Source organism: Chrysochloris asiatica, unplaced genomic scaffold, assembly GCF_000296735.1.
Source record: "Chrysochloris asiatica unplaced genomic scaffold, ChrAsi1.0 scaffold00124, whole genome shotgun sequence".
NCBI lineage: Eukaryota > Metazoa > Chordata > Mammalia > Afrosoricida > Chrysochloridae > Chrysochloris > Chrysochloris asiatica.
This window is the reverse complement of record NW_006408642.1, coordinates 186489-211662: the sequence shown is the minus strand read 5'-3', so window position 1 is coordinate 211662 and position 25174 is coordinate 186489. Positions and strand designations below refer to the sequence as shown.

General features: G+C 41.1%; 1 protein-coding gene across 2 annotated transcripts in view; it reads right to left on the bottom strand.

The window, feature by feature from the left end:
• Positions 1-25174, bottom strand: part of ENTPD3 (ectonucleoside triphosphate diphosphohydrolase 3) — a 50240-nt gene that overhangs the window by 2110 nt on the left and 22956 nt on the right. For both annotated transcript variants that reach the window (XM_006868750.1, XM_006868751.1), the window contains exons 3-9: positions 23250-23367; positions 12226-12376; positions 9690-9849; positions 8456-8689; positions 2374-2646; positions 2091-2201; positions 1079-1216 (exon numbers count right to left, since the gene is read on the bottom strand). In XM_006868750.1, coding sequence (XP_006868812.1) covers positions 1079-1216; positions 2091-2201; positions 2374-2646; positions 8456-8689; positions 9690-9849; positions 12226-12376; positions 23250-23367 — 1185 coding nt within the window. The remainder of the gene's footprint in view (positions 1-1078; positions 1217-2090; positions 2202-2373; positions 2647-8455; positions 8690-9689; positions 9850-12225; positions 12377-23249; positions 23368-25174) is intronic.

Below are 25174 nucleotides of genomic sequence, written 5' to 3'. Positions count from 1 at the left end.
AAGGGTCACTATGATTCAGAACTGACTTGATGGTACCTAACAATAACAATTTATATATAGGGATATATATGAGGGGGCTTCAAAAAGTTCGTGAAAAATTGAATTAAAAGACAATGGAATTTTCCCAAGAACTTTTTGAAGCCCCCTCATGTAGACTGATGGGGCACTGTGGGCTAATATATTACACTGCAAAGCCATTTGAACTGCAAGGTCAGCGGTTCAAGCTCACCAGCTGCTCCTTGGAAACCCTATACAAGGTCACTATGGGTTGGAATCAACTCGACAGCACTTCACAACAACAACAACATGTACACTGAGCAAAGAAGATTCTCCCCACCTCTTCAGTTACTGCAATGACTTTAGGTTCATTCAAAGAGAAAATTCTCACTTAATGCTAATGGAAATCCCTCCGCCTCTAAGCCTGCATCTTCTGGCATATGTGTAAAATGGAGATGAAATTAGTTACTACTCTTCTTAAAATTTTTGCTAATAATCTTTTATTTTTGTAATTATTGCTAAGAATATACAAAAAACACATACCAATTTACCAGTTTCCACATGAACAATTCAGTGAGTCATTAGTCTTTGAAGAAATGTAGTATTGTATTTGAAGCTTCTTTATACAGGATAAAAAAATTACAGGCCCTCAATATGAGGGGGCTTCAAAAAGTTTGTGGAAAAACTCATTATCTTTCAATTCCATTTTTCCATGAATTTTTGAAGCTCTTCCATATATTTAGCTATTCATTCAACAAACATTTACTAAGTACCTACTGCATCCTAGCCCCTGTGCTGGGGATATGAAGATAATCAGATAAGTCTCTGTCCCGAGATGCTCACCATTCATTGGCTCCTGGCTTCCAATCCTTTCCTTGCCTGGAAGGGTCTCTTATGAACGTCTCAGAATTCTCTGTCCTTTCATCTCCTGGGACACTCACAAGCAATCACAGTCTGACCACCTTCTGCCCAGGAAGTTTAAAATCACCAACACCCTTTTATCTCTACATTTCTTCTATATATGTACACAGAGTCCTTTATTTTAAGAGGAAACGGAGAACACAATTTGGCTCTGACTTACTTCTTTTTTAAAATGGATTTGGGGCCAGGTTTCCTCAGTGAATTTGTATCCACTGACGAGCAAGTGGTAGATGTAATGCGCTGAGAAGCAGTAGGAGCGAGCGTACTCCTCCTCAAACCTGGGTAGCAGCTGTGGAAGCTGGAAAGGGTTTCAACACAGGAAAGGCACGGGAGTCAGACATGGCTTCAAAGGCACATTTCAAAATACTTTAGGTCAACAGCGACAGTTTTAAGGATCTTATCATCCAGAATTTAATAATTAATACTACAGAATAATACAACAATGGAATAATTAAAACATACCGCAAGACATCACACAGTACTAATCTCTAAAATTTATGGAGTGTGTTTTATGTGTCAGTCATTGTACATATGGTCAGAAGATGAATCCACACCATAAGTATAAAAGAATCCCATTGTCGCCCAGTTGATTCTGAGTCATATGACAGAGCAAAAATGCTCCAGAGGATTTCCTAGGCTGCTTAGAAACGTTACATAGGGTTGCTCTGAGTCAGAACTGACTCCACGGCACTTAACAGCAATCTTTATGGGAACAGACTATCACATCTTGCTCCTACAGAGTGGCTGGTGGGTTTGAACCACCGACCTTTCAGTTACCAGTCGAGCACTTAGCCACTGCACCACCTGGACTTACCCATTTGATAGACCTGGTTGAAAGGTAAAAACAAAACAACAAAATCCACCAGATGCTTTTGAGTAGACTTTCGAGTAGACCCCTTCAGTGTCAGAATTGGGCTCCACAGTGTTTTCAATGACTTATATTTTGGAAGCAGGTCACTAGACCTTTTGTGTAAGGTGCCTCTGGGTGGATGTGAACCTTCAACCTTCTGGTTAGCATCTGAGTGAGTTAATCATTTGCACTCCCCTGGGATTCTGGTAGAATGGTAGACTAGTATAAATCTCAAATTCAAGATAAATACACATACACACAACCACACGATACATTCTGCGACAGTGATTTATACTGCCATCGAGTTGTTCTCTTTCCTCACCTGACTCCAATTGTGGAAGCAGAAATCCCACATGGTTTTGTTAAAGGTGTACAGGGAAAAGCTACCTGAAAGGTTCAAAGCATGGGCTGTGTAGTAGAATCCTGCAAACGCCTGTAAGTAAGGAATGCAAAAGGAAATTAGTCCTCAGAAAGGAATACCATATAGAAGTTTCAGGGGTGGGGAATAGAAGCGAAGGAAAGAGGTCAGCAGAAGAGAAACAGATGGTGAGAAATAAGTATTCAATGGGGGAAAAAAGAAAAATTCCAGTGGGTTTTGCTCTTACCACAAATGGTCCTTTAACTTTTGGCTGATAAACTCCATTAAAGGAACAGGTTTCTTGGTCAGGGCAAGTTTCTAAGGCGAATAGGGAAGCCACACTTATCCTACAGAGCGATGGGTCCCCAGTTCCCTCAACAGTGATGATGTCATTGGGGTTGTAAGTGGCAGGCTTCAGGTTCAGTGTACACAGGCTGTCAAACACATGGCTCATAGTGAAGGTTGTGATGTAATCCCGAGGGTAACAGGGGTTGATGAGGTTGGTTTTGGTGGGAGAATTCTGTAGGTACAACAAGGAGGTACATTCTTTTATAGAGAACCAAGTGTTTTCCTTTTCCAAATTCTTGCTACTGGTACCCTCCAACGCAGAGACAGAAACCCAAAACACACATAAAACAATAACATTCTGTCCTAGTGTGTACTTGATGGCATCGGATAGGGCATCTTGTGAACTCTGGGCAAGGGTGGGGGTGACAGATACTATAACCCTGTAAAGCACGTTTTAGGAACCCCATTTTGATAAGAAAATAAGGAGTCTTTAGATTAATGTATTCTTTCAGAGAGATTATCTGGTAGAATAATCTAAAAGGTACAAATAAGTATATTAAGATAATTGTGTCTCCCTCCCACCCACCAGTTCCTGTGTCTGTAGGCACTCAGCAGTGTCAGTTTTATGTGTATCGTTCCTGAAAAATGCCTATGCAAAAGCAGCTATACTTTCTTCAGACACAAACCCCCCTTTTATTTGTTTTTAAAATTACAAATGGTTTCAGTCTAATTTGTAACACCAGGGTCACCTATGCTGAAAGATTTATGGAGTGTAAAATAAAATAAATAAATAAATCATTCAACTACTTAGTATTCCCTTCCAAATCTGACAACATTTTTAATTGATTTTAGTAAGACAAATTATTTCTGGCTTGCTCCAGAAAAGTTCAGTAAATATAATTTCTCATGTTAATTTAAGTCAGTGATTTATTTTTGGCACGCCTTAAATATAATTTGTACTCCTGGTGTGGTGCTGTAGGATCAGCATCAGAATGGAACCACAAACCTGGCAGTTCAAACCTACCAGCTTCTGCTCGGAAACCCTATTCAGGACCGCTATGATTTGGAACCAATAAAATGGCACTAACCAAATATAATTTATCAGTGTGCCAAATTGTTCAAGCATTCAACATGCAACACATCTTCAAGTCTTCACTGAACTTAGTGTTTTCAGGGTACTATCATGAAAGTGTCAACCACCAAGCTTGACAGACACAAAGTTCACTAGAAAATGATAGCCTGATTGCTGATTTTGGAGGCAAAACTAGTTACAAATGGAACAAAGACAACACTTTCAATAGTAATGTTGTTAAGTGCTGTCGAGGAGTGGCTGGTGGGTTTGAACTGCCAACCTTGTAGTTTGCAGTCCGGTGCTGAACCTACAGTGCCACAACAGAAGTCCAATTATTAAAAGCATACACACAGAAATGACGGTACATTTAGCAAAAAAAGGTACAGGGCCTTTTTTACAAAATTTCATTGAGGGATACAAACTAAGAGCTAAATAAATGGAAAGACATTCTCAAATTCTGGATGATGTTGTTGTTGTTTTTGTTAAGTGTTGTCAAGTCAGTTCTGACTCATAGCGATCCCATATAAGGCTTCCCATGAGTGGCTGGTGAGTTTGAACTGCCAACCTTGTGGCTCGAAGTGCTTATCCTATACACCACACCAGGGCTCCAAAATTCTGAATTAACATTTTTTACATTAAGAAAAAACTAATTTTGACCAAATCTTTAAATAAATGTAATTTTGATCATAATCTTAATAAGAAGAATTTTTTCTTTTGGGTACTACTGAAAATTATTTTAAACCTCAAAACAGCAAGCTAACCTTCGTTAGATACCTAGAAGTGAGAGTATGCATGTAAGTAGAGACCTGTACATCAATGTTCACTGAAGAATTTTTCACACAAGAGCCAAAAGGTGGAAAGGACAGAAATGTCCATCAACAGTTGAATGGACAAACAAAATGTGGAATATACACACAATGAACTACTACTCAGCCATCAAGAGAAATGAAGTCCTGATGCATGGATGAACCTTGAAAACAATCATAAAAGGACAAATACTATAGGATCTCACCTATAGGATGTGGGCAAATGCATACAAAATAAAGGTTACTAGTGGTTACCAGGAAGGGAGCGTGAATGAGGGAGTGTTTGCTTAGGGGCCATAGGGTTTATGTTAATGATGATGAAATAACCTGGAACAGGAAAGCAAGCATGGATGCACAACTTGAAGAATGTAATCATGTCACTGCATTGTACATGTAGAAATTGTTAAACTGGCATAGACATAGTCTCACCATGATTACAAAAGGGAAAAAACAAAGTGTTTGAGAATAGAAAAAGAAACTATTACAACTAGAACAGCACGACATTGACCTTAGAACGGATAAATGATAAACAGCACCAAAACAAACCCTCCATATCAAAGGAGGTTAACTATTGAAATAACTTGGAAACCTGAAGTTAAAAAGATCGCATAAAGAAGCAAAAGTTATTACAATATTGCTGGTGGTGATTTGAATGGTTTCAATTTCGTTAGAAACATATATCTATCCTTTGACCCTATCCTAAAACAAAAACAAAATAAGAACAAATCAATTGCTGTCAAATTGATTGTGGCTCATAGTGATCTTATACTACAGAACAGAACTGCCCCCCCAGGGTTTCCACATCTTTCTCCTAAGAGAGGGCTAGTGAGTTTGAACTGCCTTCTAGTTAGCAGCTAAGCACTTAACTACAACACTATCAGGGCTCCAACCCTATCCTAGAGAAGTAAAATCATCAGTACCTAACGTTACTTATACAAGAAAGTTTAGTTTACTATTGTTGTTGCAACAAAACAGGACATAGCTTTGTGAACAACAGGAGAACAGTTGAAAAATTATGGAATTATTAAGCCATTAAGAAAATAAGTTGTATTTCAACATGTGATCAGTGGTGACATTCAGGAAATGGGATTAGATGGCGAATCTTTCATTTTTATTTTAATACCCTTTTGGTATGGTTTGATATTTTTATAATAAGAAACCTATTTTCTTTTATAATAAAATTTCTTTTTAAATGATGGGACTTAGAATAGTATGCACTCAAAAAAAGAATAATTTCATAATATATTGTTGTTGTTGTTGTTAAGTATCACCGAGTCAGTTCTGACTCATAGCAACCCTGTATAGGGTTTACAAGGAGTGGCTGGTGGGTTTGAACCACCAACCTTGTGGCTCAAACTGACCTTGCAGCCACAGCCTTATCCTGCAATGCTATATTAGGTGAAAGAAACAAAGCTGGACATAAACTATATATGCTATGTGAGACCAATTTTGTAAATACACAAATGCATACATAAAAATAAACTGAAGAGAAAGTGTTGTTTTCTCAATTAAAATATAATTATAGACAAAGCAAAAAACAAAAACAACAACAAAAAAAAACCTGAGAAAATGCAACAACATGTTAAGAGTAGTTAATTTGAAGTGTTTATTTTATTCTTTCTATATTCTTTTTTGCATGTGTTTTCTAATTTCCCCCCCACTACACAAGGAGCTCTGGTAGTGTAGTGGTTACGAATCAGGCTGAGAACCTCAAGGTCAGCAGTTCGAAACTACCAGGTGTTCCACGGTAGAAAGATGAGGCTTTCTGATCCCATTAAGATTTACAGCCTTGGAAACCCTGTACAGGGTCGCTATGAGTCAGAACCGACTCCACGGCACATAACCACCACCACATATGTATTGCTGTAAAACTAGAAGAAATCTTACTGAAACAATGGTAAGTAAATGCACATCCGTAATGTCAAATCTGCTTTCAGAGTGAGATTTGTTGAGCCCTGGAGCAACTGAAGATTTTTTAATAAGTAAAGAATTTGCCAAGTACACATCATCTAGTTATTCTCACCACACCAGATAGTCCCTTACTCTGCAGATGAGGAATAGAATGGAGAATCAGATCGGTGGAAATTTGTTACTCAGCCAGTTCTCATGACACAATAATTTGTGTGAACCAAGACAGGGCTTAACACCACATATTTGGCACATGGAAGTATTGGCCAAGCAAGTACAGACATGCACTTGAGCATGGTCCTCGTCACACCTGGATCCTTTGCCTCACCTGAGTCAGAAGTCAAGGGCATCTGGGGCAAAGCCATATTCTCAGGAATCCAGAGGTTACCAGACAAGTGGGAGTGATGCCTTTCCAGCCATGAGAGCTGAGTGTTCACAGTGAGAAGTTGGGCTCCCACCTAGAGATTTGCATTCCCAAACCTAAATCAGTGCTCAGAAGGTAGAGTAGTCTCTTCTTTCCTGTAGATTTTTGGTTACATAGATAATCATTCTTTAATAAACATTGTAGGTGCGTGTGCGTCTATTTTTCTTCAGACAGGGTCATCTAAATTTACAAGGTCAGCTTCTCTGACTGTGGGAATGAGTGATTTTACGTTCCTCTTGCCCTTTCTGAAGTTCAGAGGACAACCATGCCACTGTACTCCTATGCTGGTTGAAATATTTTAATCAGCAAGTGGGAGTAAGTGCAGGCTGTGGGTAGTTGACACTGAGACCTCTGTGAGGAGCATCTTCAAGCAACAATCGATACCGCATGGCCAACTGAGGAGGGTTAATGGGGCTATCTGTGGATTTATATTTGACTGAGTGGAAGGGGAAAGTCTAGGGTGGTAGCTGAGTGTCTTGAGCCATACAAGAATGGCTAAGGAATACAACCGAGTGGGCTGTGGTACTGTAGGGTCAGCACTGGACTGCAAACCACAAGGCCAGCAGTTCAAACCCACCAGCTGCTCCTTAGAAACCCTCTACAGGGTTACTATAAGTCAGAACCAACTTGACAGCAATGAACACCAACATCCTTCCAAGGCAATGCTTGGCCTCTTGGACATTAAATGTTGCAGGCATAGGTACTGGAGCACCAGTTTTTCTTGCGAGACTCAGAGAGAAGTTTTGGGGAAGGGGGTCAGCTCCCATCACCCTCCGGCATGATCTCTAGCAAATGCAAGGGTGTGAGGATATGAGGTGTGTTGGAGGAGGTACTCTGTAGATCAGCTTGATCTTTCTTTTCTGCAGGCTGTTGTTGTTGCAGTTAGTCAGTTCAGACTCAGCGATTCTGCATCATGTTTCCAAAGCTGTAAATCTCTGTGAGAGCAGAAAGCCTCATCTTTCTCCCACAGAGTAGCTGGTGGGCTCAAATCACCAACCATATGGTTTGAATTCCTGTGCTTATCTTACAGAGCCAGTATGCTGCCCTTCTGCAAGATAGTGGCTAAGAAATGCGGTTCTCTTCTTTGATCACCAAGGTGGCTTGGAGGGGTGTGCTCACTATGTGCACAGGAAGACTCAGTCTTCATCCTTCACCCCTGTGGCCTCTGGCTGGCCACACACTCCTGCTGAGTGAGGAGTACGTCCCCCACCCCTTCATCTCAGCAGCCCAGCCATGTGTGAGATTGATGTCTTCTGAGCACTAGAATTTAGTCTGGGTCTCATCCATGGAACTAGTGTCCTCATTGACACACAGTACAATGCACTGAATTTCTATACACGACAGCCTTCTAGCTGATGCCTGAAGTAGCCATATATGCTCTAGAAAAGTTATTCAAACTACTGACCTATGGGATCTGGTTGCTCTAAAATCCCACCATGTAAAGAGCATTAAGCCTGCATAATACAGACCCACCTCAAATGAGGCTGAGCCTGTGGAGGACTCTGACTTTAAGCCTATCCACAAGCAGTTCTCTTATCTGCACTCAAAATTCTTAGGCTTATTGAGCTATTGGCTTGAAATAGTCTGTGTCCATAGAGAGACCCAGGTCTTGAATCCTTTACAAAGCATCTGGAGCTCTGAGACTTTCCTAAACATCTCATTCAAGTGTGCTAGGGGCAGTCAACACAACAGGGAGAGAGCTTGGACCTCCCAAGAACAGACTGGGAAATGCTGGTGTTTTCCAGCCGCCTTCCAACTAGAGTGGAAAGGGCAGAATCCAGAATGCAGGGAACCCTCCCCTCAGCTTAGACCCCCAAAGGATCACAAGTACCTGAAGGAGCATTGCCAGAAACCTCTTCTCGGCTTCGTTCCGTCCATAGCATTGGAAGCTGTGTGTATAAAGGGTGTACACATAGCCATACAGGGACACCTGCATGATGTCACTGGTGTTCAGTCCCACCTTCTCCTCCACCGCAAAGGATATTTGGGTGGAGGCTCCACCTAAATCCAGGGCTCCCGTAGTCTCCACTCCATGAGGGTGCACCCACATATGCCACAGGTTCTTCTGCAAAGTGGGAAAAGGAAGCAAGAAAAAAAGCCAAAGACAACCATCTCCATTGACCCAGGACTCTCCACCCAAGACGGTCTCCTATTGCTACTGAGTATGTCATAAGGCAACATGTGCAGCAGCCTGGACCCTGAGCCTTCTTTTATTTCAGGAGTAGTGAACTCAAATGCTTACAGGAGCTGAACTTGAAATGTACATGAGTGGAGTAGATTCCGTGTGAACCACAGGGAAGCGGTGGGGACTAGGGAAAACTGGTGAGTACATGAGCTATGCTCCATTCCAGGTGATTGTCACCATGTGGGAACAGTAACACTTGCCACTGTGACTGGTGAGAGCCATTTTCTGTGTGTTTGTGTATGTGTATTCGGGAGGGGGGGGTTGCGGATCAGGAGAACCTAGAATGTAGTTATTATATTCTCCTCTATTAACAACTGACCATTTGTAATGTTTAAACACGTTTGAGGGGAAACAAAACAGGTGTTGGACTGCATCTGGTCTGAGTGTTCTCAGTCTGTGTCCTCTGTAACATGATAGTTATCTTTTAGAGTTGATTTTTCTAGGTTTCAAAGGTGCAATGAGTGTGGGAGGGGAGTGTAAAAAGAGCTGCACAGGTCCCCAGAATGAGCTGGGAAGCAGACTGCCTAAAGGCTTGGTAAATTCTCTGAAAGATCATTCCCCCGCTGCCCTTCAAAACACTCATAACCCTGTGCTACATTTAGATTTCCTCCCCAACTTTAAACAAACCTACAAAAGAGATAATGTTCTACCTCCCCCTTCATCCAATCCTGCTTATATTCCAAGTTTTTAGCCTAGCTGTATATAGGGACACATAATGTCTTTTCTTAGCTGTTGTCTCAAAGGTTTTACCCTAATGCACTGCATGATGGGAATGACATAGAACAGAGGCATCTGTCGGCATGCACCTCTGTTAAAGCTACCACCCACAGGGGACAGGATAAACAGCAAGATTAAAAACCATGCATTTGTTTCCACACACCTCCAAGAAATTACCCATTAAATAGTTGGCTGTAATCCATCCATATACCCCTTCCTCTTGCCCAGAAATGATTTGAGCACCCCTAAAATCAAAGGGCTGGGACTTGAAGTAGTTTTGGATGCTTGCAAGGACTTCATTAGCTGCTGTTTCATTTTGCAACCTATGCAAGGCACAGAACACAAGAGGCTGAGCGCCTATACAACACAGTCTTAAAAGAGTCTTACTCAAGTGAAAATGCAAACCTCCCCACACCCCTGCTGGCAGGGACAATTTTCCAGATGTGTATGATACACAGAAATCCCCTTGGCAAGTGCACATTTCTAGGGCAGTCTGGAAGACATGCTTCCTGTCAAACTGTCAAACAGGAAATTAGCTTCCAGTAAAAATATGACTTATTCACTCTACCCCTTTCAGTTCCTGTTCTACTTCTGTTTTTGTTGTTGTTGAGTGCTGTTGAGTTGACTGACTCATAGTGACCCTGGATAGGATTTCCAAGGAGCAGCTGGTGGGTTTGAACAGCTGACCTATGGTTAGCAGTCCCCTGCCACATCAGGACTTCAGTAACCAACTAATCAAAAAGGCTCTCACTTAACCACGGTCTCTGATCAGCAGAGGAAAGGAGTTTGGAGAAGGCAATAGTGGCAGAAATAAGCACTTGTGGTTACCATATAAAAATGTCTGAGAGGGACAAAAGGAAAGCCAGCTAAAAGGAAGTAGGTGGCGTGCTCAGCTGTTTTTGCTTTGTTCCTTGACAGGGCTTCATTCGAATAGGCTATCTCCTTTAGAACAAATGGCCATCACTGGGTGAAAAAGCCATTAATGGGCTGACCCATGGAGTACTGACAATGGAGCATTATTATAGTACCCACAACATAGTACTGCTAGTATTTTTCATCCACTGACATTTTGGGAGTGTGCGGGCTCCATAGGATAAACACTGGACTGTGAACCACAAACTCAGCGGTCCAAGCCTTCCAGCCACTCCACAGGAGAAGATAAGGCTTTCTGCTTCTACAAAGTCTTGGAAACCCTATACAGGGTCACTATGAATCAGAACTGACTCAACAGCAGTGAACAACAATTGTCATTTTACCCTGTAAGAGAAAGCTCATGAGACGTCATTTTCCCTTTCATCAGTGGATTAGGAAACCACAGGCACAGGCTCAATTGTGACTCACTCAAGAGGTGAGAATAACGCCACAAACAGAAGTCCTTCGTAATTCAGTGGGAAGCTAGTAGAAAATAAATCAGAGTTCCCCAGCATCCACCCCAACTGATTCTCACTGCTTCTTCAGTTTTCACTCTCCTGGTAATCAAAACATTAGCTAGTTCCTTAGAAGAAATGTTTGACGAGGAGGCATTAATATTTAACTTATTCAAATGTAACACTATTTTCCCCAAGTGGTAAGCTCTCTCCTCCAAGGTGTCATAAAATGCAGAGCCTTTTCATTATTCCCAAGAGAACTGGGAGGAACATTGAAGGAAAGCTTAGGTTCTTTGAAACTTTTTTCATAGGAAAGAAATGGCAGAAAGAAAAGATTTCTATAGATAATTTGTATTTTGGGTAAACCCAATAATTTGAAACATACTGCTCTTGTGTGAGCAACAATACTAAGCAGAGAAATATGTCTGTGTTTCATATTCTACGTGGTCAACCAGGATATAAGAACACACACAAGGACATAGGAAAGTTCCAAGGAAAAAGGCCTAATCCAACTGAAGGAGTCCTTTATGATTTCTTTTCCAATGTGATCTGAAACAAATTAGCTGTTTGTTTCTTTATATTTTTTCCATATTCTCACATATATAATTCTACATCACTGGGGTCACTGACAGAGTGGCTTTGAAGCAAATTGAGAGTCTTCTTCTGGTGATAAATCTTTTTTTCCAACTCTACCCGGTTGGTTTAAGTTTTCCGTTCCCCACCCCACCCCCCCTTTTTAAAATCTAGTTTTGTTTTATTTCAAGGTTAAGGAAATATGGTAATAGAGGTAACAATGAAGATAAAGGATATTCAGGAACAATGTGATTTGGCTAAAAGTCATGGCTGCAAATTTAGAAGGTACCGCTTATATGAATGAAATGAGATGTCTGCTTCCTAATAACTCCAGGCACTTTGAATAATTCTAGGTGCAGACAATTCATCATTTAAAAACAGATTTGAATGACACTTTGTACCTTGGTAGAAACTATGTAGTTATGTGTTGTGCTGAGTGGAGTTGGTTGTTGATAGATGTTACACACTATCTCTTTTCTAAAGAACTAGGGGTACACCCCATGAGATTTCATTATATTTCCCTTTTATTCAGAGTTCTCAGTAAGATCATCATGTGAAAGTGCATCAGTTTTCATACTATTTTTTTTCGAGAAGGTATTAAAGTAAGGACTTTCCCAGCTTTTAAGGCTTAAATTTTGGCCGAACATGGTCTTTTGTGTTTCAGGTTTGCTTCCAGAGAGCGAGTTACTTCTTAGCCCAATTCAGCTCACTCTTAGCTAATTTGGTCAAGCGGGCTCCTTTGTACATTTTCACCCTTACCTCAGCAAACGCATCCCTGCTGTGGCTCCAAGGTGAATTGGGGAGGATCCATGGAGGTGCGCTGGAATCTGCTCCTTAACTTTTTGCATGCACTCCTCAAAGGTTTTGGTGACATCTTGGGGGTTATTCCCATAGCTCGAGATCCCATTGCCTGAGAAGCAAGCAAGCAGTCAGCACTCTTCTGCATTCCAAGGAATCTACACACCCACTGCCATCAAGTCCTACAACTTCTAAATGAAAAACAAATTGGCTGTTTGAAAATGTGTGGGTTTTGGAAGGGCAAACAGATGGATGTGGTCACACTGGCCATATCATTCTCAAATTCTGGAAAGAAGGAATAATGAAGGTGGAAAAAGCACAAAACAATACAAACAAAAAACCCAAACCAAGGTCTGCTTCTTAAAAACAACAAATGTTTTCTATTATGGAAATTTCCAATTCAAATTAAAGGAGGGAGAATGATAGTATAATGAGCCACCATGCATCCATTTCTCAGCTCCAAAAGTGGTCAACTCTTTACTCCCTCTCCACTGTCTTCACACAAAGCAAACTGCAGACCATTGCATATTTCTTTAAGTATTTCAGCATGCATTGTAAAAAGTCCAGAATCCTTTTAAATTAGTATAACCAGTCCACGATGATGTCTGTAGTAATCACTACAGTGATTAAGACTAGTTCTTTAATACCATCATATGAGTATGGATAGTTGGGTTCTCAGTTTCTTCATACTGTCTCTCTCTGTAGCTTGTTTGAATCCAAATAAGTTCCATACAGTGCAATTGGTAGATCTGTCTCTAAAGTTCCTTTTAATCCACATGCTCTACCTTCTCTATTTTCTTACTTGTAATTAAAAAAAAAAAAACTCCTTTGTCATTTTATTTGTTCTGTAGAGTTTCTCATAGTCTAGGATGAGCCCCCTGGCTCATTTAACATGTTACTCAGTCCCCAGTATGTCCTCTAAAGTGGTCATCAGATTCAGGTCTGAATTTTTTTTTTGGCAAGAGTACTTGATAGGAGTTAGGGTGCACTTGTGAAATAGGAGCACATAACATCTGGCTAACTCTCTTTCTGGGATGTCAGTAGTCATGGGGATCACTGCTTAGCCCCATTATTCTGTTAGAAGTGAAATTGCGATAATTTCATCCCATTCTTCTTTCTTCATTTATTATTATCCATCATTAATTATTTATAAAGGAAAGGCAGACAAGCCTTGATTTCTTCACTTTATCAGTTTAAAAATTAAAATTTGCATCACTCTTATCCTAACTTAACCCATGAGATATTTTATTTATACTTTATTGCTCTCTAAAAGCAAAATCTTTTCAACATATAAAGATGCATTTGATGTGCTTCAATTCATTTCAGTTTTATTCTTATTGATGTTCAAATGGTCTCATCTTGTAGCCAGTGGAGCCCTCTTCAATTTGATCCCTGAGTTATTTTAACATGATCTCATAAGCCAATGTAGGATAACCCAATAAGCAAAGTAAGAACAGGCTTGCTTGTGCTTATTAACTAATCTGTGTTGAATAATTCCACAGTTTTGCACCACATCACAAAGTCTGCTTTCTAGATAATGGTTGGCATTTGTCTCTCTGAGAACTCCATAGCATCTTCCTACAGACTTACAATCCCTCTCAGGGACGTAGTACCCCAAAAGCAGGCTTACTTGTGCCTACTTAGTAATCTGCAGTGAACAATTTCACACACGTTTCATCACAGGTGAAACTGTTCACCATAGATTAGTAAATAAACCTGCGCTTGAAGACTTTGAGAGCTTGTTTTCTAAATGTGAAGATGTACCACATCACCTTGTACATTCCCTACCTCAGATCTATAATCAGCCATTTCTCCAAAGAGTCTTCATCCCTTTTATTGAGAAATGGTACTTAGCATACAAAATCTGAAAGCCAGGGTGCTCATTTAAAAAATATAGAACAAAACAACACTGAAACAGCTGCCATCAAGTTAATTCCAACTCATGGTGACCCTATCTATGTGTGTCAGATTATAACTGTATTCTACATGGTTTTACTTCATTTGAAAGTAGATAGCCAGATCTTTCTTCTGAAGAGGCTCTAGGTAGACTAGAACTGTAAACCTTCCAGTTATCAGTTAATAGGTAGGAGTCTGTTTGTATCACCTAGGGACTCCCTTTCAGAGGACGTTGTTGTTAAGTGCTATGGAGTTGATTCTGACTCACAGTGACCCTGTATGTGGTTTCCAAGACTTTAAATTTTCACAGAAGCAGAAAGCCTCATCTTTCTCCAGTGGATTGGCTAGTGGGTACGAACCATGAATCTTGTGGTTTGCAGTCCAGTGCTTACCATATGGGAAACTATTTTAAGAGAAAATACATCATGACTTCTTACTGATACTTCCAGTTCAAATTCAAGACTAATTAACTTCTTTGATCGTACATCTTTAACTTGAATTTTCTATGCCCCAAATCCTGATTCCCAGCAATCCCAACATAATAATTCATTTGCTTTATTTCACAATTAACAGATAATAGTTTGAGAATATAAATCTCAGCCCTACCACCAACTATATGACTATTAAGCACCCCTGGTGGCACAACAGTTAAGTACTTAGCTGCTAACTGAAGGTTGGTGGTTTGAACCCACTAGCTGTTTTAAGGGAGAAAAAACTTGGTAATCTGCTCCCATAGAGATGCCAGCCTGAGAACCCCTATGGAGCAGTTCTACTGTGATTATTGAAAACAGGTTAGGATTTGTTATTTCTTTTTAGTCTTCAGGTATATTCCATCAGGAATTACAGGGTTTAATCATTTGAAACAACTCCTTTCTATATGGTCTGACAACAGTTTGATATAAAGTTAGGTCTGTTTGAATCATTTTACTTTTGAATTTTAGGGATGGCCTCTTCTTAAAACCTAATTATGTCTCATAGCTATTAAAATATTCATGTGGATCTAACGTAAAGTCTATAAAACTAGGTGCATTCAGAGATATCTAACTTCTGCCCCTATCTCCTACTCCTTCAGATAATGTTTTATAAAAAAGTTTAATTTACCCATTGTTTGTTGTATTATATATATTTAAAATACCACTTATTCACCCTACCCCTACCAATTCCCCTTCCACTTTTTGTGTTTTATTGTTGTCGAGAGCCATTGAGTCTACTCTGACTCACAGTGGCCCTGAATAGGGTTTCTAAGGAGAAGCTGGTGGATTTGAACTGGTAACCTTGTGGTTAGCAGTCCAGTACTTACACCACACCAGGACTCTAGCAACCAACTAATCAAAAGAGCCTCTCACTTGACTACTGTCTCGGATCAGCAGAGAAGAGGAGATTGGAGAAGGGCATCATGCTAGGTAAAGTGAAGGGTCAATGAAATTGAAGAAAATCCTCAAGGAGATGGGTTGTAAGAAGCAGCAAAAGCAATGGACTCAAATTTAACAAGGATTATGAGCTTGGCGCAGGACTGGGTAGTGTTTAGTTCTGTTGTGCATAAGGTTGCTATGAGTTGGAAATGAGGTGACGGCACCTAACAACAACAACAATACAGATGAGGAGTAAACTACTTGACCTGCCAGGTGCTTTTGGATGGTCTGTGAGCAAAGAATGATTTTTCCATTTTCAAATGGTTGAAAAAATTCCAAAGAATAGCATTTCATGATTAAGGTATGCCTGACCCAGTTCATGGTATTTTCAATCGCTTCATATGCATGTGCAAGCTGGATGGTGACTAAGCAAGATGGAAGAAGAATTGATACATTTGAAGTATGGTACTGGCAAAGTCCAAAGTACTGTGGACTGCCAAGAGTGAACACATCCATCTTGTAAGATGTACAGCCAGAATGCTCCTTGGAAGAGAAGGTGGCAAGACTTCATATCTCACATACTTTGGATATGTTATTAGGAGGGGCCAGTTCCTATAGAAGGACATCATGCTTGGTAACGTAGAAGGGCAGCAAACCAGAGGAAGACCTTTAATGAGGAAGACTGACACAGTGGCTGCCAACAGTGGGCTCAGACAGCAAAGACTGTGAGGATGGCAGGACGTAGCAGTGTTTCATTCTGTTGGATGTAAGGTGCTATAAGCCAAAACAGAATCAATGGCACCTAACACCAACATTTCACGCCACATGAAAACGATATAAAATCCAAGTGTCAATATCCCTAAAACAGTTTTGTTGAAACACAGCCACAATCATTGTTTACGTATTGTCTAATTAAGTTGCTTCTGCACTTAAGTGGCAGCATTAGATATTTACAACAGAAACCACATGGCATGCAAAGCCTGAAATGTTTATCATCGATCTCTTTACAGAAAAAGTTGGTTGAACATTGACTTGGATGTTTTATGGTATTTCAAACCATATGTCCCAAACCAGAATTGTATCTCTGCTCTGCCTACAATCTTCTCTTCTTAGTAAATGGTACCATCATTCATACAGTTGTTGAGGGCAAAAAATTTTGGTACCACCAACCTTGATGGAGCTCTGGTAGCATAGTGGTTATAAATTGCGTTGCTAATCTAACAGTCAGCAGTTTGAAACTACCAGCTGTTCCATGGGAGAAAGATGAGGCTTTCTGCTCCCGTAAAGATTTATAGCCTGGGAAACCCCATGCAGGGTCGCTATGAGTTTGAACCGACTCCATGGCATATAACAATAACCTTGATGACTCACTTCCAATTCTTCAAAAGATTGGCGAGTTACCTTTAAAATACCTCTCAAATCTGTGTACTTTTCACCCCTGCCCTTCACCAGAACTACCATAGATCAAGGTTTCTCGACCTTAGCATTACTGACACTTTGAATCGAATACTTTTGTTGTTGTCTTAGGGGCTGTCTTGTGTGCTGTATAATGTTTAGCAGCATCCCTGGCCTCTACCTACTTGATGCCAGTAGCACTACCATCCATAGTAGGGATAATACAGCCTATCTCCAGATATTATCAGATGTCCCTGCAAAATCGTTCCAAGTTGAGGAGGAATGGTCTAGGCCAACCTACTATTATGTTTTCTCTCACCTTTAGTGTAGTAAGTGCCCTTCCTGGTTATCTCAAGACTATGTGTTCTCCATCAACACAATGGTATGCTAAAATCCTAAGTCCTATCACAACACTTCCCTGCTCAGAATTTTATAATGGCTCCCAACATAGTTGAAGAAAATGCATTTGAGTAAAAGTTAAGTCCCTTACTCCACACTCTCAAGGCCCTCCATGAGGTGGTCCTGAGTACACGTGTCCCACCTTTCTCCTTGTTCACTCAGCTGCAGCCACACCAGCCCGCTTTGCTTTTCCTAAACAATGCTAAAGAGCTTCCATCCTGGGCAGAGCTCTCCACTCAGACATTTGCTTGGTTCACTCCCTCCTTTCACTTAAGTTTCTGCTTAGCCATCACCTTCTTGGCCTGTCCCTAAACTCTCTATCCCCCTCCCCAGCTTGATTATTTCCTTCACACCATTTCTCTCAGACATACTATATACCCATTTGGGTACTGTCCATCTACTTTCTTCATTGGACTTCCTAGGTGGTGAAAATGGTTGAAATGTTGAGCTACTAACTGAAAAGCGGATGGTTCAAATCCACCCAGACCTAGCTTAGAAGAAAGGCCTAGTGATTGACTTCTGAAAAACCAGCCACTGAAACCTCTGTGGAGTCAAGTTCTACCCTCATATACATGGAGTCCATTGCCATGAGCCAGAATCGACTCAGTGGCAATTGGGTTTTTAGTGTCTTCATTAAAACACAAGTTCAGTGAGAGCAGAGGCTTTATATAATCTGCTTATTTGTGAATTCCTAGTGCAATGAATGGTTTGAGGCAAATATCAAGCACTCCAATACACAACTCTTTAATAAGAGGGTTGCAGAGTCCAATCTAGGGCAAACAAAATATATTCTGCTAGAGCTGGTACCTAGCAGATAAGAACAGGCGAAGAACTGGATAGGACGGTGAAGCCTGGGGTAACTAAGCATGTCACCAGAGGACCTATTGCATAAGGGCCCTGGAGAGAAAAAGAAGATTGAGCCCCTAGGCCTATGCCATACAGGGATTCACAATTCCAAACTAAGAGAGTTGACACTGCTGTTTCTAGCTGAGGTGAGGGGTTTGAAGAGACAGAACTAGCTTCAGCTCTGACTATTGGCAAAGGATGCTATGCCCCACTATGGTGGCCTGGCTTCTAAAGCAATTCTTTGAGGCATCTCCATGGAAAAGAGTTAAATTCAGGCTCCAGTGGAGTTTAAAGAACTTGAAACCACTACTTTAAAGGAAAAAACATCTTGGATGTCCCTTGTGGGAGAAGGCAAGCACGGAAGAGTTGAAAGGCTTACAGGGGACCAGTCCCCTCATAAGCATGGCTCTGCAACAAGCAGCCAGAGCTACCAACACCAGCACAGGCATCCACAGCAAAGGCAGCACCCAATGACTCAAGGAAGTCAGCAGCCACTGAGGACTGATACCCACCAGAGACTTCCAGAGAAAGGAATCTCCGAGGGGCTAGGAGTCCAGAACAAATGCTGGGTGAGCTGGCATTTACCGCCCCTTTAGATTGTCCAAGGATGGGGAATCATGGAGAAATTTGCAACTGAGAAACCAGAAACCCAAGTTATCCTTGGAGAAACCACATGTCCTTGAGGTGATGACACTTGCTCAACTTTGAACTCTCTAATTTAGGCTTTAGTCTGAGGTCTTCTGGTCACTCAAAGTATATTTGGATGCCTGAGGCTACTGTGATCAAAGAAGGGAAGATCCATTTATGGATGTGGTGTGGGCTCCATGACTCTACTCCTCCCTGAAAACACATATGCCACTCAGGGTAGACCAAGGGCCCCTTCCCAGAGGGACTGCTTGTTGTCTCACTCCATAAAAGTTTCACCTCTGCCTACCATGATAGGCCCACCAGCACTGCTTGGCTGAATTACTCTCCCAGGGATAACGAGAGAGATTTGGTAACTGTGGAGCCAATTAATCTGTTTGGCAAGAAGATCCACCAGGAGCTCTGAAGCATGGCACCCCATGAATAAAATTAACACTTGCTGAGCACTTACTCTATGCCAGGCATTTTCTACTGCTTTACGTATGTCATTTCTATGAGATTTGTTGTTACTGCAAGTGTTATCACGTTGGCTTCCACTCATAGTGAACCTATGCCCAATCCTGCGTCATCTGCACAATTGGTACGCTTGAGCCCATTGCTGTTGCCACTGTGCCAATCCATCTCGTTGGAGGTCTTTCTCTTTTTCACTCAACCTCCACTTTACCAAGTATGATGTCCTTCTCCAGGGACTAGTCCCTTTTGATAATGTGTCCAAAGTATGACAGACAATATCTGGCCATCCTGGCTTCCAAGAAGCATTCTGGCTGTACTTCTTCCAACACAAATTGGTTTGTTCTTCTGATAGTCCATCTTACTTTTAATTATCTTCTTCAACACCATAACTCAAATTCAAAGGTATTATTATTATAATTATTCCTTATTTAGAGATGAGGAGGTCAAACTCAGAGGGGTCAGGCAAGTTCCTAGAGCTCACACAGCAGGAGAAGTCTTACTCATTATCCTATTATCCTCCCTTTTCTAAGAAAAGGTGTTTCTCTTTTCTAAAGGAGCACCCTGCTGTACTTTTTATGCTCTGAGGTGAGGAAATGGTTGAGAAGTGAGGAGAACAGAGTTAAGATCTCTAGCTGAGGCCAGAGGAGGGCTACTGCCGCCTGTGTCTAGTTGATAACTATGCAAGTAGTACTCAGAAAATATCCAAGTCCCGTGTTTTGGTGAACCTGAAGATGTACCATGAAATGAAGACATACTGTCCCAGCTGTCAGTTCCTTCAGGCTTTTCCTCAGCTGCAGAGAGCCACCTGGCTCAAGGTCTTGTTCTTTCCACAGTGGCAAACATGCAGTGACTGATGGAGGCAAGAGTACAATAGCCCAACTCCTTCAAGCCATTCCAACCCAATTCAGATAACTCTAAGAGGCTGGAGCTTTGTCAGCCTGCACTACAGTTTACTTCTTCCCAGTCTGCTGCCTTTTTTCCACAGGTGTGAATACCTTGCATCCAAAACTCTGTCAAGAAACATCTGTTTCTGGAGAACACAAGCTGTAGTTCGCTCCTGGCCAACCTCCCTGAGTGGAAAACCCCATGGCCATCGAGTCAATGTTGACTCGTGGTGGTGGTGATGTGCCAAGGGATCAGTTGCGACTCATAGTAATCCTATATAGGGTTTTTGAAGCTGTAAATCTTTACAGGAGCAGAAAGCCTCTTCTTTCTCTCATGGAGCAACTGATAGATTCGAACTGCTAACTTTACATTCAGAAGCCCAATTTGTACCTCACTGTGGCGCTGTGGGCTAATCTGCCAGACTGCAAAGCCGTTTGAACTGCAAGGTCAGCGGTTCAAGCTCACCAGCTGCTCCTTGGAAACCTATACAGGGTCGGAATCGACTCAACAGCACTCAACAACAACAACAACTCTATCAGAGCTCCTTCAATTTTGACTCATACTGACCCTATAAAGGTGATCAGAATTCACCTGTTTATACAAAGAAGATTCTTCTTCTCATCCCAAGTTTTTCAATGCCATGCCCTCCAAGAAATTAACTTTGTCTATTTCTCTGAAGAGGATGAGGAAGTTTAGAGTCTCTGGCAGCTCCAGACACTCCCTTTTGCACTGTGGGATGTGGGTATATCCAGAACACAATGGGTAGGAAGCTCCAGGCCAACTCAAAGATCAGAATGCTTCAAAGAGGGCGGCTTAGGCATACACATATACACATACACTAACTGGCTCTGATTACATTAATTAAAGGCATAATTATAGAAGGCAAAATTATAAAACTTTTGATAGAAAAATATCTGACTCATAGTGACCATATACGGGGTTTCTGAGGCTGTAAATCTTTATTATCAGCAGAAAGTCTCATCTTTCTCCTGTGGAGCAGCTGGTGGATTTGAATTTCTGGCCTTATGGTTTATCCCAGTACCTATCATATAATGCCACCCGGGAAGGATTTCTCAAATATAACATACAAAAAAGCAAACCATAAAGGAGAAGACTGATCATTGTACCTACAAAACAGGTATTCCTGGTGTGGAGCCCTGGACTAAGGCGCTGAACTACAAAGTCGGTTTGAACCACAAGGTCGGCGGTTCAAGCTCACCAGTAGCTCCTTGGAAACCCTATGTTACAGAGTTGCTATGGGTCAGAACCGACTCGATGACACCTAACAACAAAAACATTCTTCAGAAGATATGAAGAGACTAAAAAGACAAATCATAAGCTAGGAGAAGATATTAACAATAATATAATAATAATATTAGCAAAGTGGGAGCATGATGGCTTCATATGATAAGCACTGGACTGTGAACTACAAGGTCCATGCTTTGAGCTTGCCAGCAGCTCCACAGGAAAAAGATGAGGCTCTCTGTTCCCGCAAAGATTTCAAACCTTGGAAACCCTATACAGGGTTGCTAGAGTCAGAACCGACTCCACGGCACTTAACAACAACATTAGCAAAGTATTCACACTTAGGTCATATAAAGAAATCCCATGAATCATTAAGAAAAGTCTCTCAATCCAGTAGAAAAATGGGCAAAAGACATGAATAGGCATATTACAGAATATATATGAAAAGATTCTCAGCCTTATTAGTAACTAGGGAAATACAAATATCCAACATTTGCAAGGCAAAAAATGAACAAGCCACAGATACTCATATAAACACTGTTGCTGTTAAGAGTCATCAAGTTGGTTCCAACTCATTTTCCAAAGCTTCAAATCTTTGTGGGCACAGAAAGTCTAATGTTTCTTCTGTGGAGTGGCTGATGGGCTTGAACCATCGACCTTATGATTCTCAGTCTCGTGCTTATCCTAGAGTGCATTCTCCCATGTCAACACAGATGAATTTAAAAATCCAATGTTAGAGAACAAGGCAAATTACAGACGAATACAAGTTTGGTTCTATTTTGAAAAACAAGAGAAACTAAATTATGCCCAGGACAAAAACTATTGAGGAGAACAAAAAATCAAATAATAGAAAATTCAGAATGTGCTTTGGGGGAGGCAAGGAATCACAATCAAAGACTAGCATGGAGGGGTCATTAAACATGCTAATAATATTCTATTTAAAGGGTAAGTGGCTCATGAGCCAAACCCTGTTCACCACTATTTTTCATTTGGTCTGTGGGCTATGGTGGTTTTGACATTTTTAAGTGGTTGGAGGAAAAAAATGAAAGGAAAGTAGTATTTTGTGACATGTGAAAATTACGTGAAATTTAAATTTTAGCACCCATAAATATTTATTGGAACACAGGCATGCCCAATTGTTTCTGCACTGTCCACACCAGCCCCAACCCTCATCTTTCTCTTGTGGGAAGACAATTCTGCATGGGCACCTTATCTTTCTGCATGCCCTGTGAACAGAGGTACTAACTGCCTTTGTTCTGAACTATCTTTTCAAGAATGTTTATATAATAAGCATCCTTGGAAGGTATAGTACTGCCCAACAGAGCAAAAGGCAAACATGCTCACTGCCAATTATAAATGTCTGAGTTCCCTAATTTCAGGGTTCCCCTTCTGCAACACAATTTATTGCATAAGCAGGCACTATCTGGCTCTATTCACATCACCCTGTGATGACAGGGATGAGGGAACCAGTGCACACAAAAAAAGTGCTGATACCAAGGCCAATGCTAACACTGTAAGTAGTAATCGTCCTTTGTTTCTAGGCCAGGAATCTTGGCTTTTCTACCTGCATCCATGAAACTGTGGCAGGGTAAAACTTTGACCATTCACAGTTTGTGACTTTCCTCTGCTCCCCACCATGCTTACAGATGAGAAAACAGAAGTCCAGTGAAGGGAAGTGTCTGACCCAAGACCACCCACTGATGAACAGAAGCACTATACAAGATCTCAAACCCTCCCCTCCCCACAACTAAACTCCCAGTCTTGTGATTATTCCCTCCAGGGAGCTTCTCAAGACCTCTCCAGGTCTCTGTAGGACGTGAGGACTCTACCGTGCTCCCAATGGGCCTCCCAGATATATTTCACCCTTACCTTTCACAGTACATCTGAAGGTCTGACTGACCACTCCAGTATTATTCTCCTTCTCTGCTGGCCACTGATACACGTACATTGTTGTTCTGGAAGATCCAGCATCCAGCACGATTCCATACTGGACAAAGAGGAAGAACGAGTCAAAAATGAGTTGGGCCCCAGAGCAGCCTAGGTAGCCAGGCCTTTCTAAGGATTCCTTTCCCTAGCTGGCTGCTGGGAACCCCGAATATTCATGGGAGCTTAATCCATATTGCTTCACTTCTTAGTTAGGACTGGTCAAGAAGGAAAAACTATTTCTCCCAAATCCGTTTGTTTCCTAGGATTGTAGGCAGAAGCAAACGGGTAAAGTACACCAGGTGTTCTAAGGCATGCTTCTCAGCTTTGGCCATGCATTAGAATCACCTGAGGAGCTTTGAAAACTCCCAACGGCAAGGAGCATCTCAGATCAATTAAATCAGCATTTCAGGAGTGGATTCAAGCATCTTTTCTTTTCTTTTTTTAAAAAAGAGCTTGTAGTGTACAATCAAGGTTGAGAATTAGTACACCAAGGATCTTACATGTGAAGACCAATCTTCTGATGCCCCCTGATCCAGACCCCTGAGGAAGGGGGCAAAAGCCATCTGGGTCTCAGAAGGGAAATAAATAGTCACTTAGCTGTCTTCTCCTCGCCATCAAACTTTCAGGTTTATCAGTTTGGGATTAAACAATCAAAAGACAAAACAGAAAACTACAATAGGAAGTTCTCACAAGGGAGAGATATTTTAATATCTGCATTAGCTTCAGAACTGAAGTATTTATATTCAGGAGAGAAAAAAACACAATAATATTGGGTCATTGGTGTCAGTGAATTATACATGCAAAAAATGTGGGTAAATGTTATCTATATTTTTACAACAACAAAAAATAATACCATTGACTTATTGCTCCTACTTTGTATGTGCATGTGAAGAAATTGTCAAGACGGTATTGTCAGGGCAGGCTGTGCATAGGAGAAAAGGTTGGGAGTCTTGAACTGTCTTGCCCAGGTTGAGGTAGGCATCAGCAAGCTTTACCTGAAGGCTTGGCCCTACCAACACCTGGAACATATCTGACCAGTTAAGAGTTGGATTAGCCGTCTGTTGGGGGACGGGAATCAACAATGCTGACCTAATTCCAGCAACTGCTTGTGCCTATAGTCAGTCTAGAGTAGCTAAGGTTTTTTTGGATGGTAGCCTTTCCCTCATTCCACTGCCACTGAGTTAGTTTAGCTAATACCAGATGAAGGTAGGTTCTAGAGACAGGTCAACTGACAGGGACACATTTTCACCTTTGCAACCCTGGATAAATTGCCACACTTCTGGGCTCTCTCAACTTCAATAACTGACTTTCAGAAGTAAAAAGGAGACAGCGTGCTTGGCATTCAGGGAAGACTCAATTAGTGTAGACTGTATCACACAGAGAAAAAACCAGTTAAACCAAAAACAAATAAAAAATAAAAAAGCAAGAAGAAAAGGAAATAAAATGAAAAACACAACTCAAACCCCTCTATTGTTTTAACACATTATACATCTTTTCAAGCGGTCCTTCTGCACATAGATGTACACGAATACACATGTGTTCAGATATGTATCTTCAAGTCAGGAAGACACTGTAGTGTCTTTTTTTTTTTTAACAATGGTAAAAATACTTAACAGAAGGTTTGCCAATTAAACATTTTTTACAGGCACAACTCAATAACATTGATTACACATATCATATTGCATAACCATTTCCACTATTCCAGTCATTCCATCATTATTAACCAGAAACCCAGTGCCTCCCATAGACTTTTTTTTTTTTTTAAGATTTATATATATATGTTGTTGTGGTTGTTAAGTGCCGTCGAGTCGGTTCCAACCCATAGCGACCCTGTACAGGGTTTCCAAGGGTGTAAATCTTTACGGGAG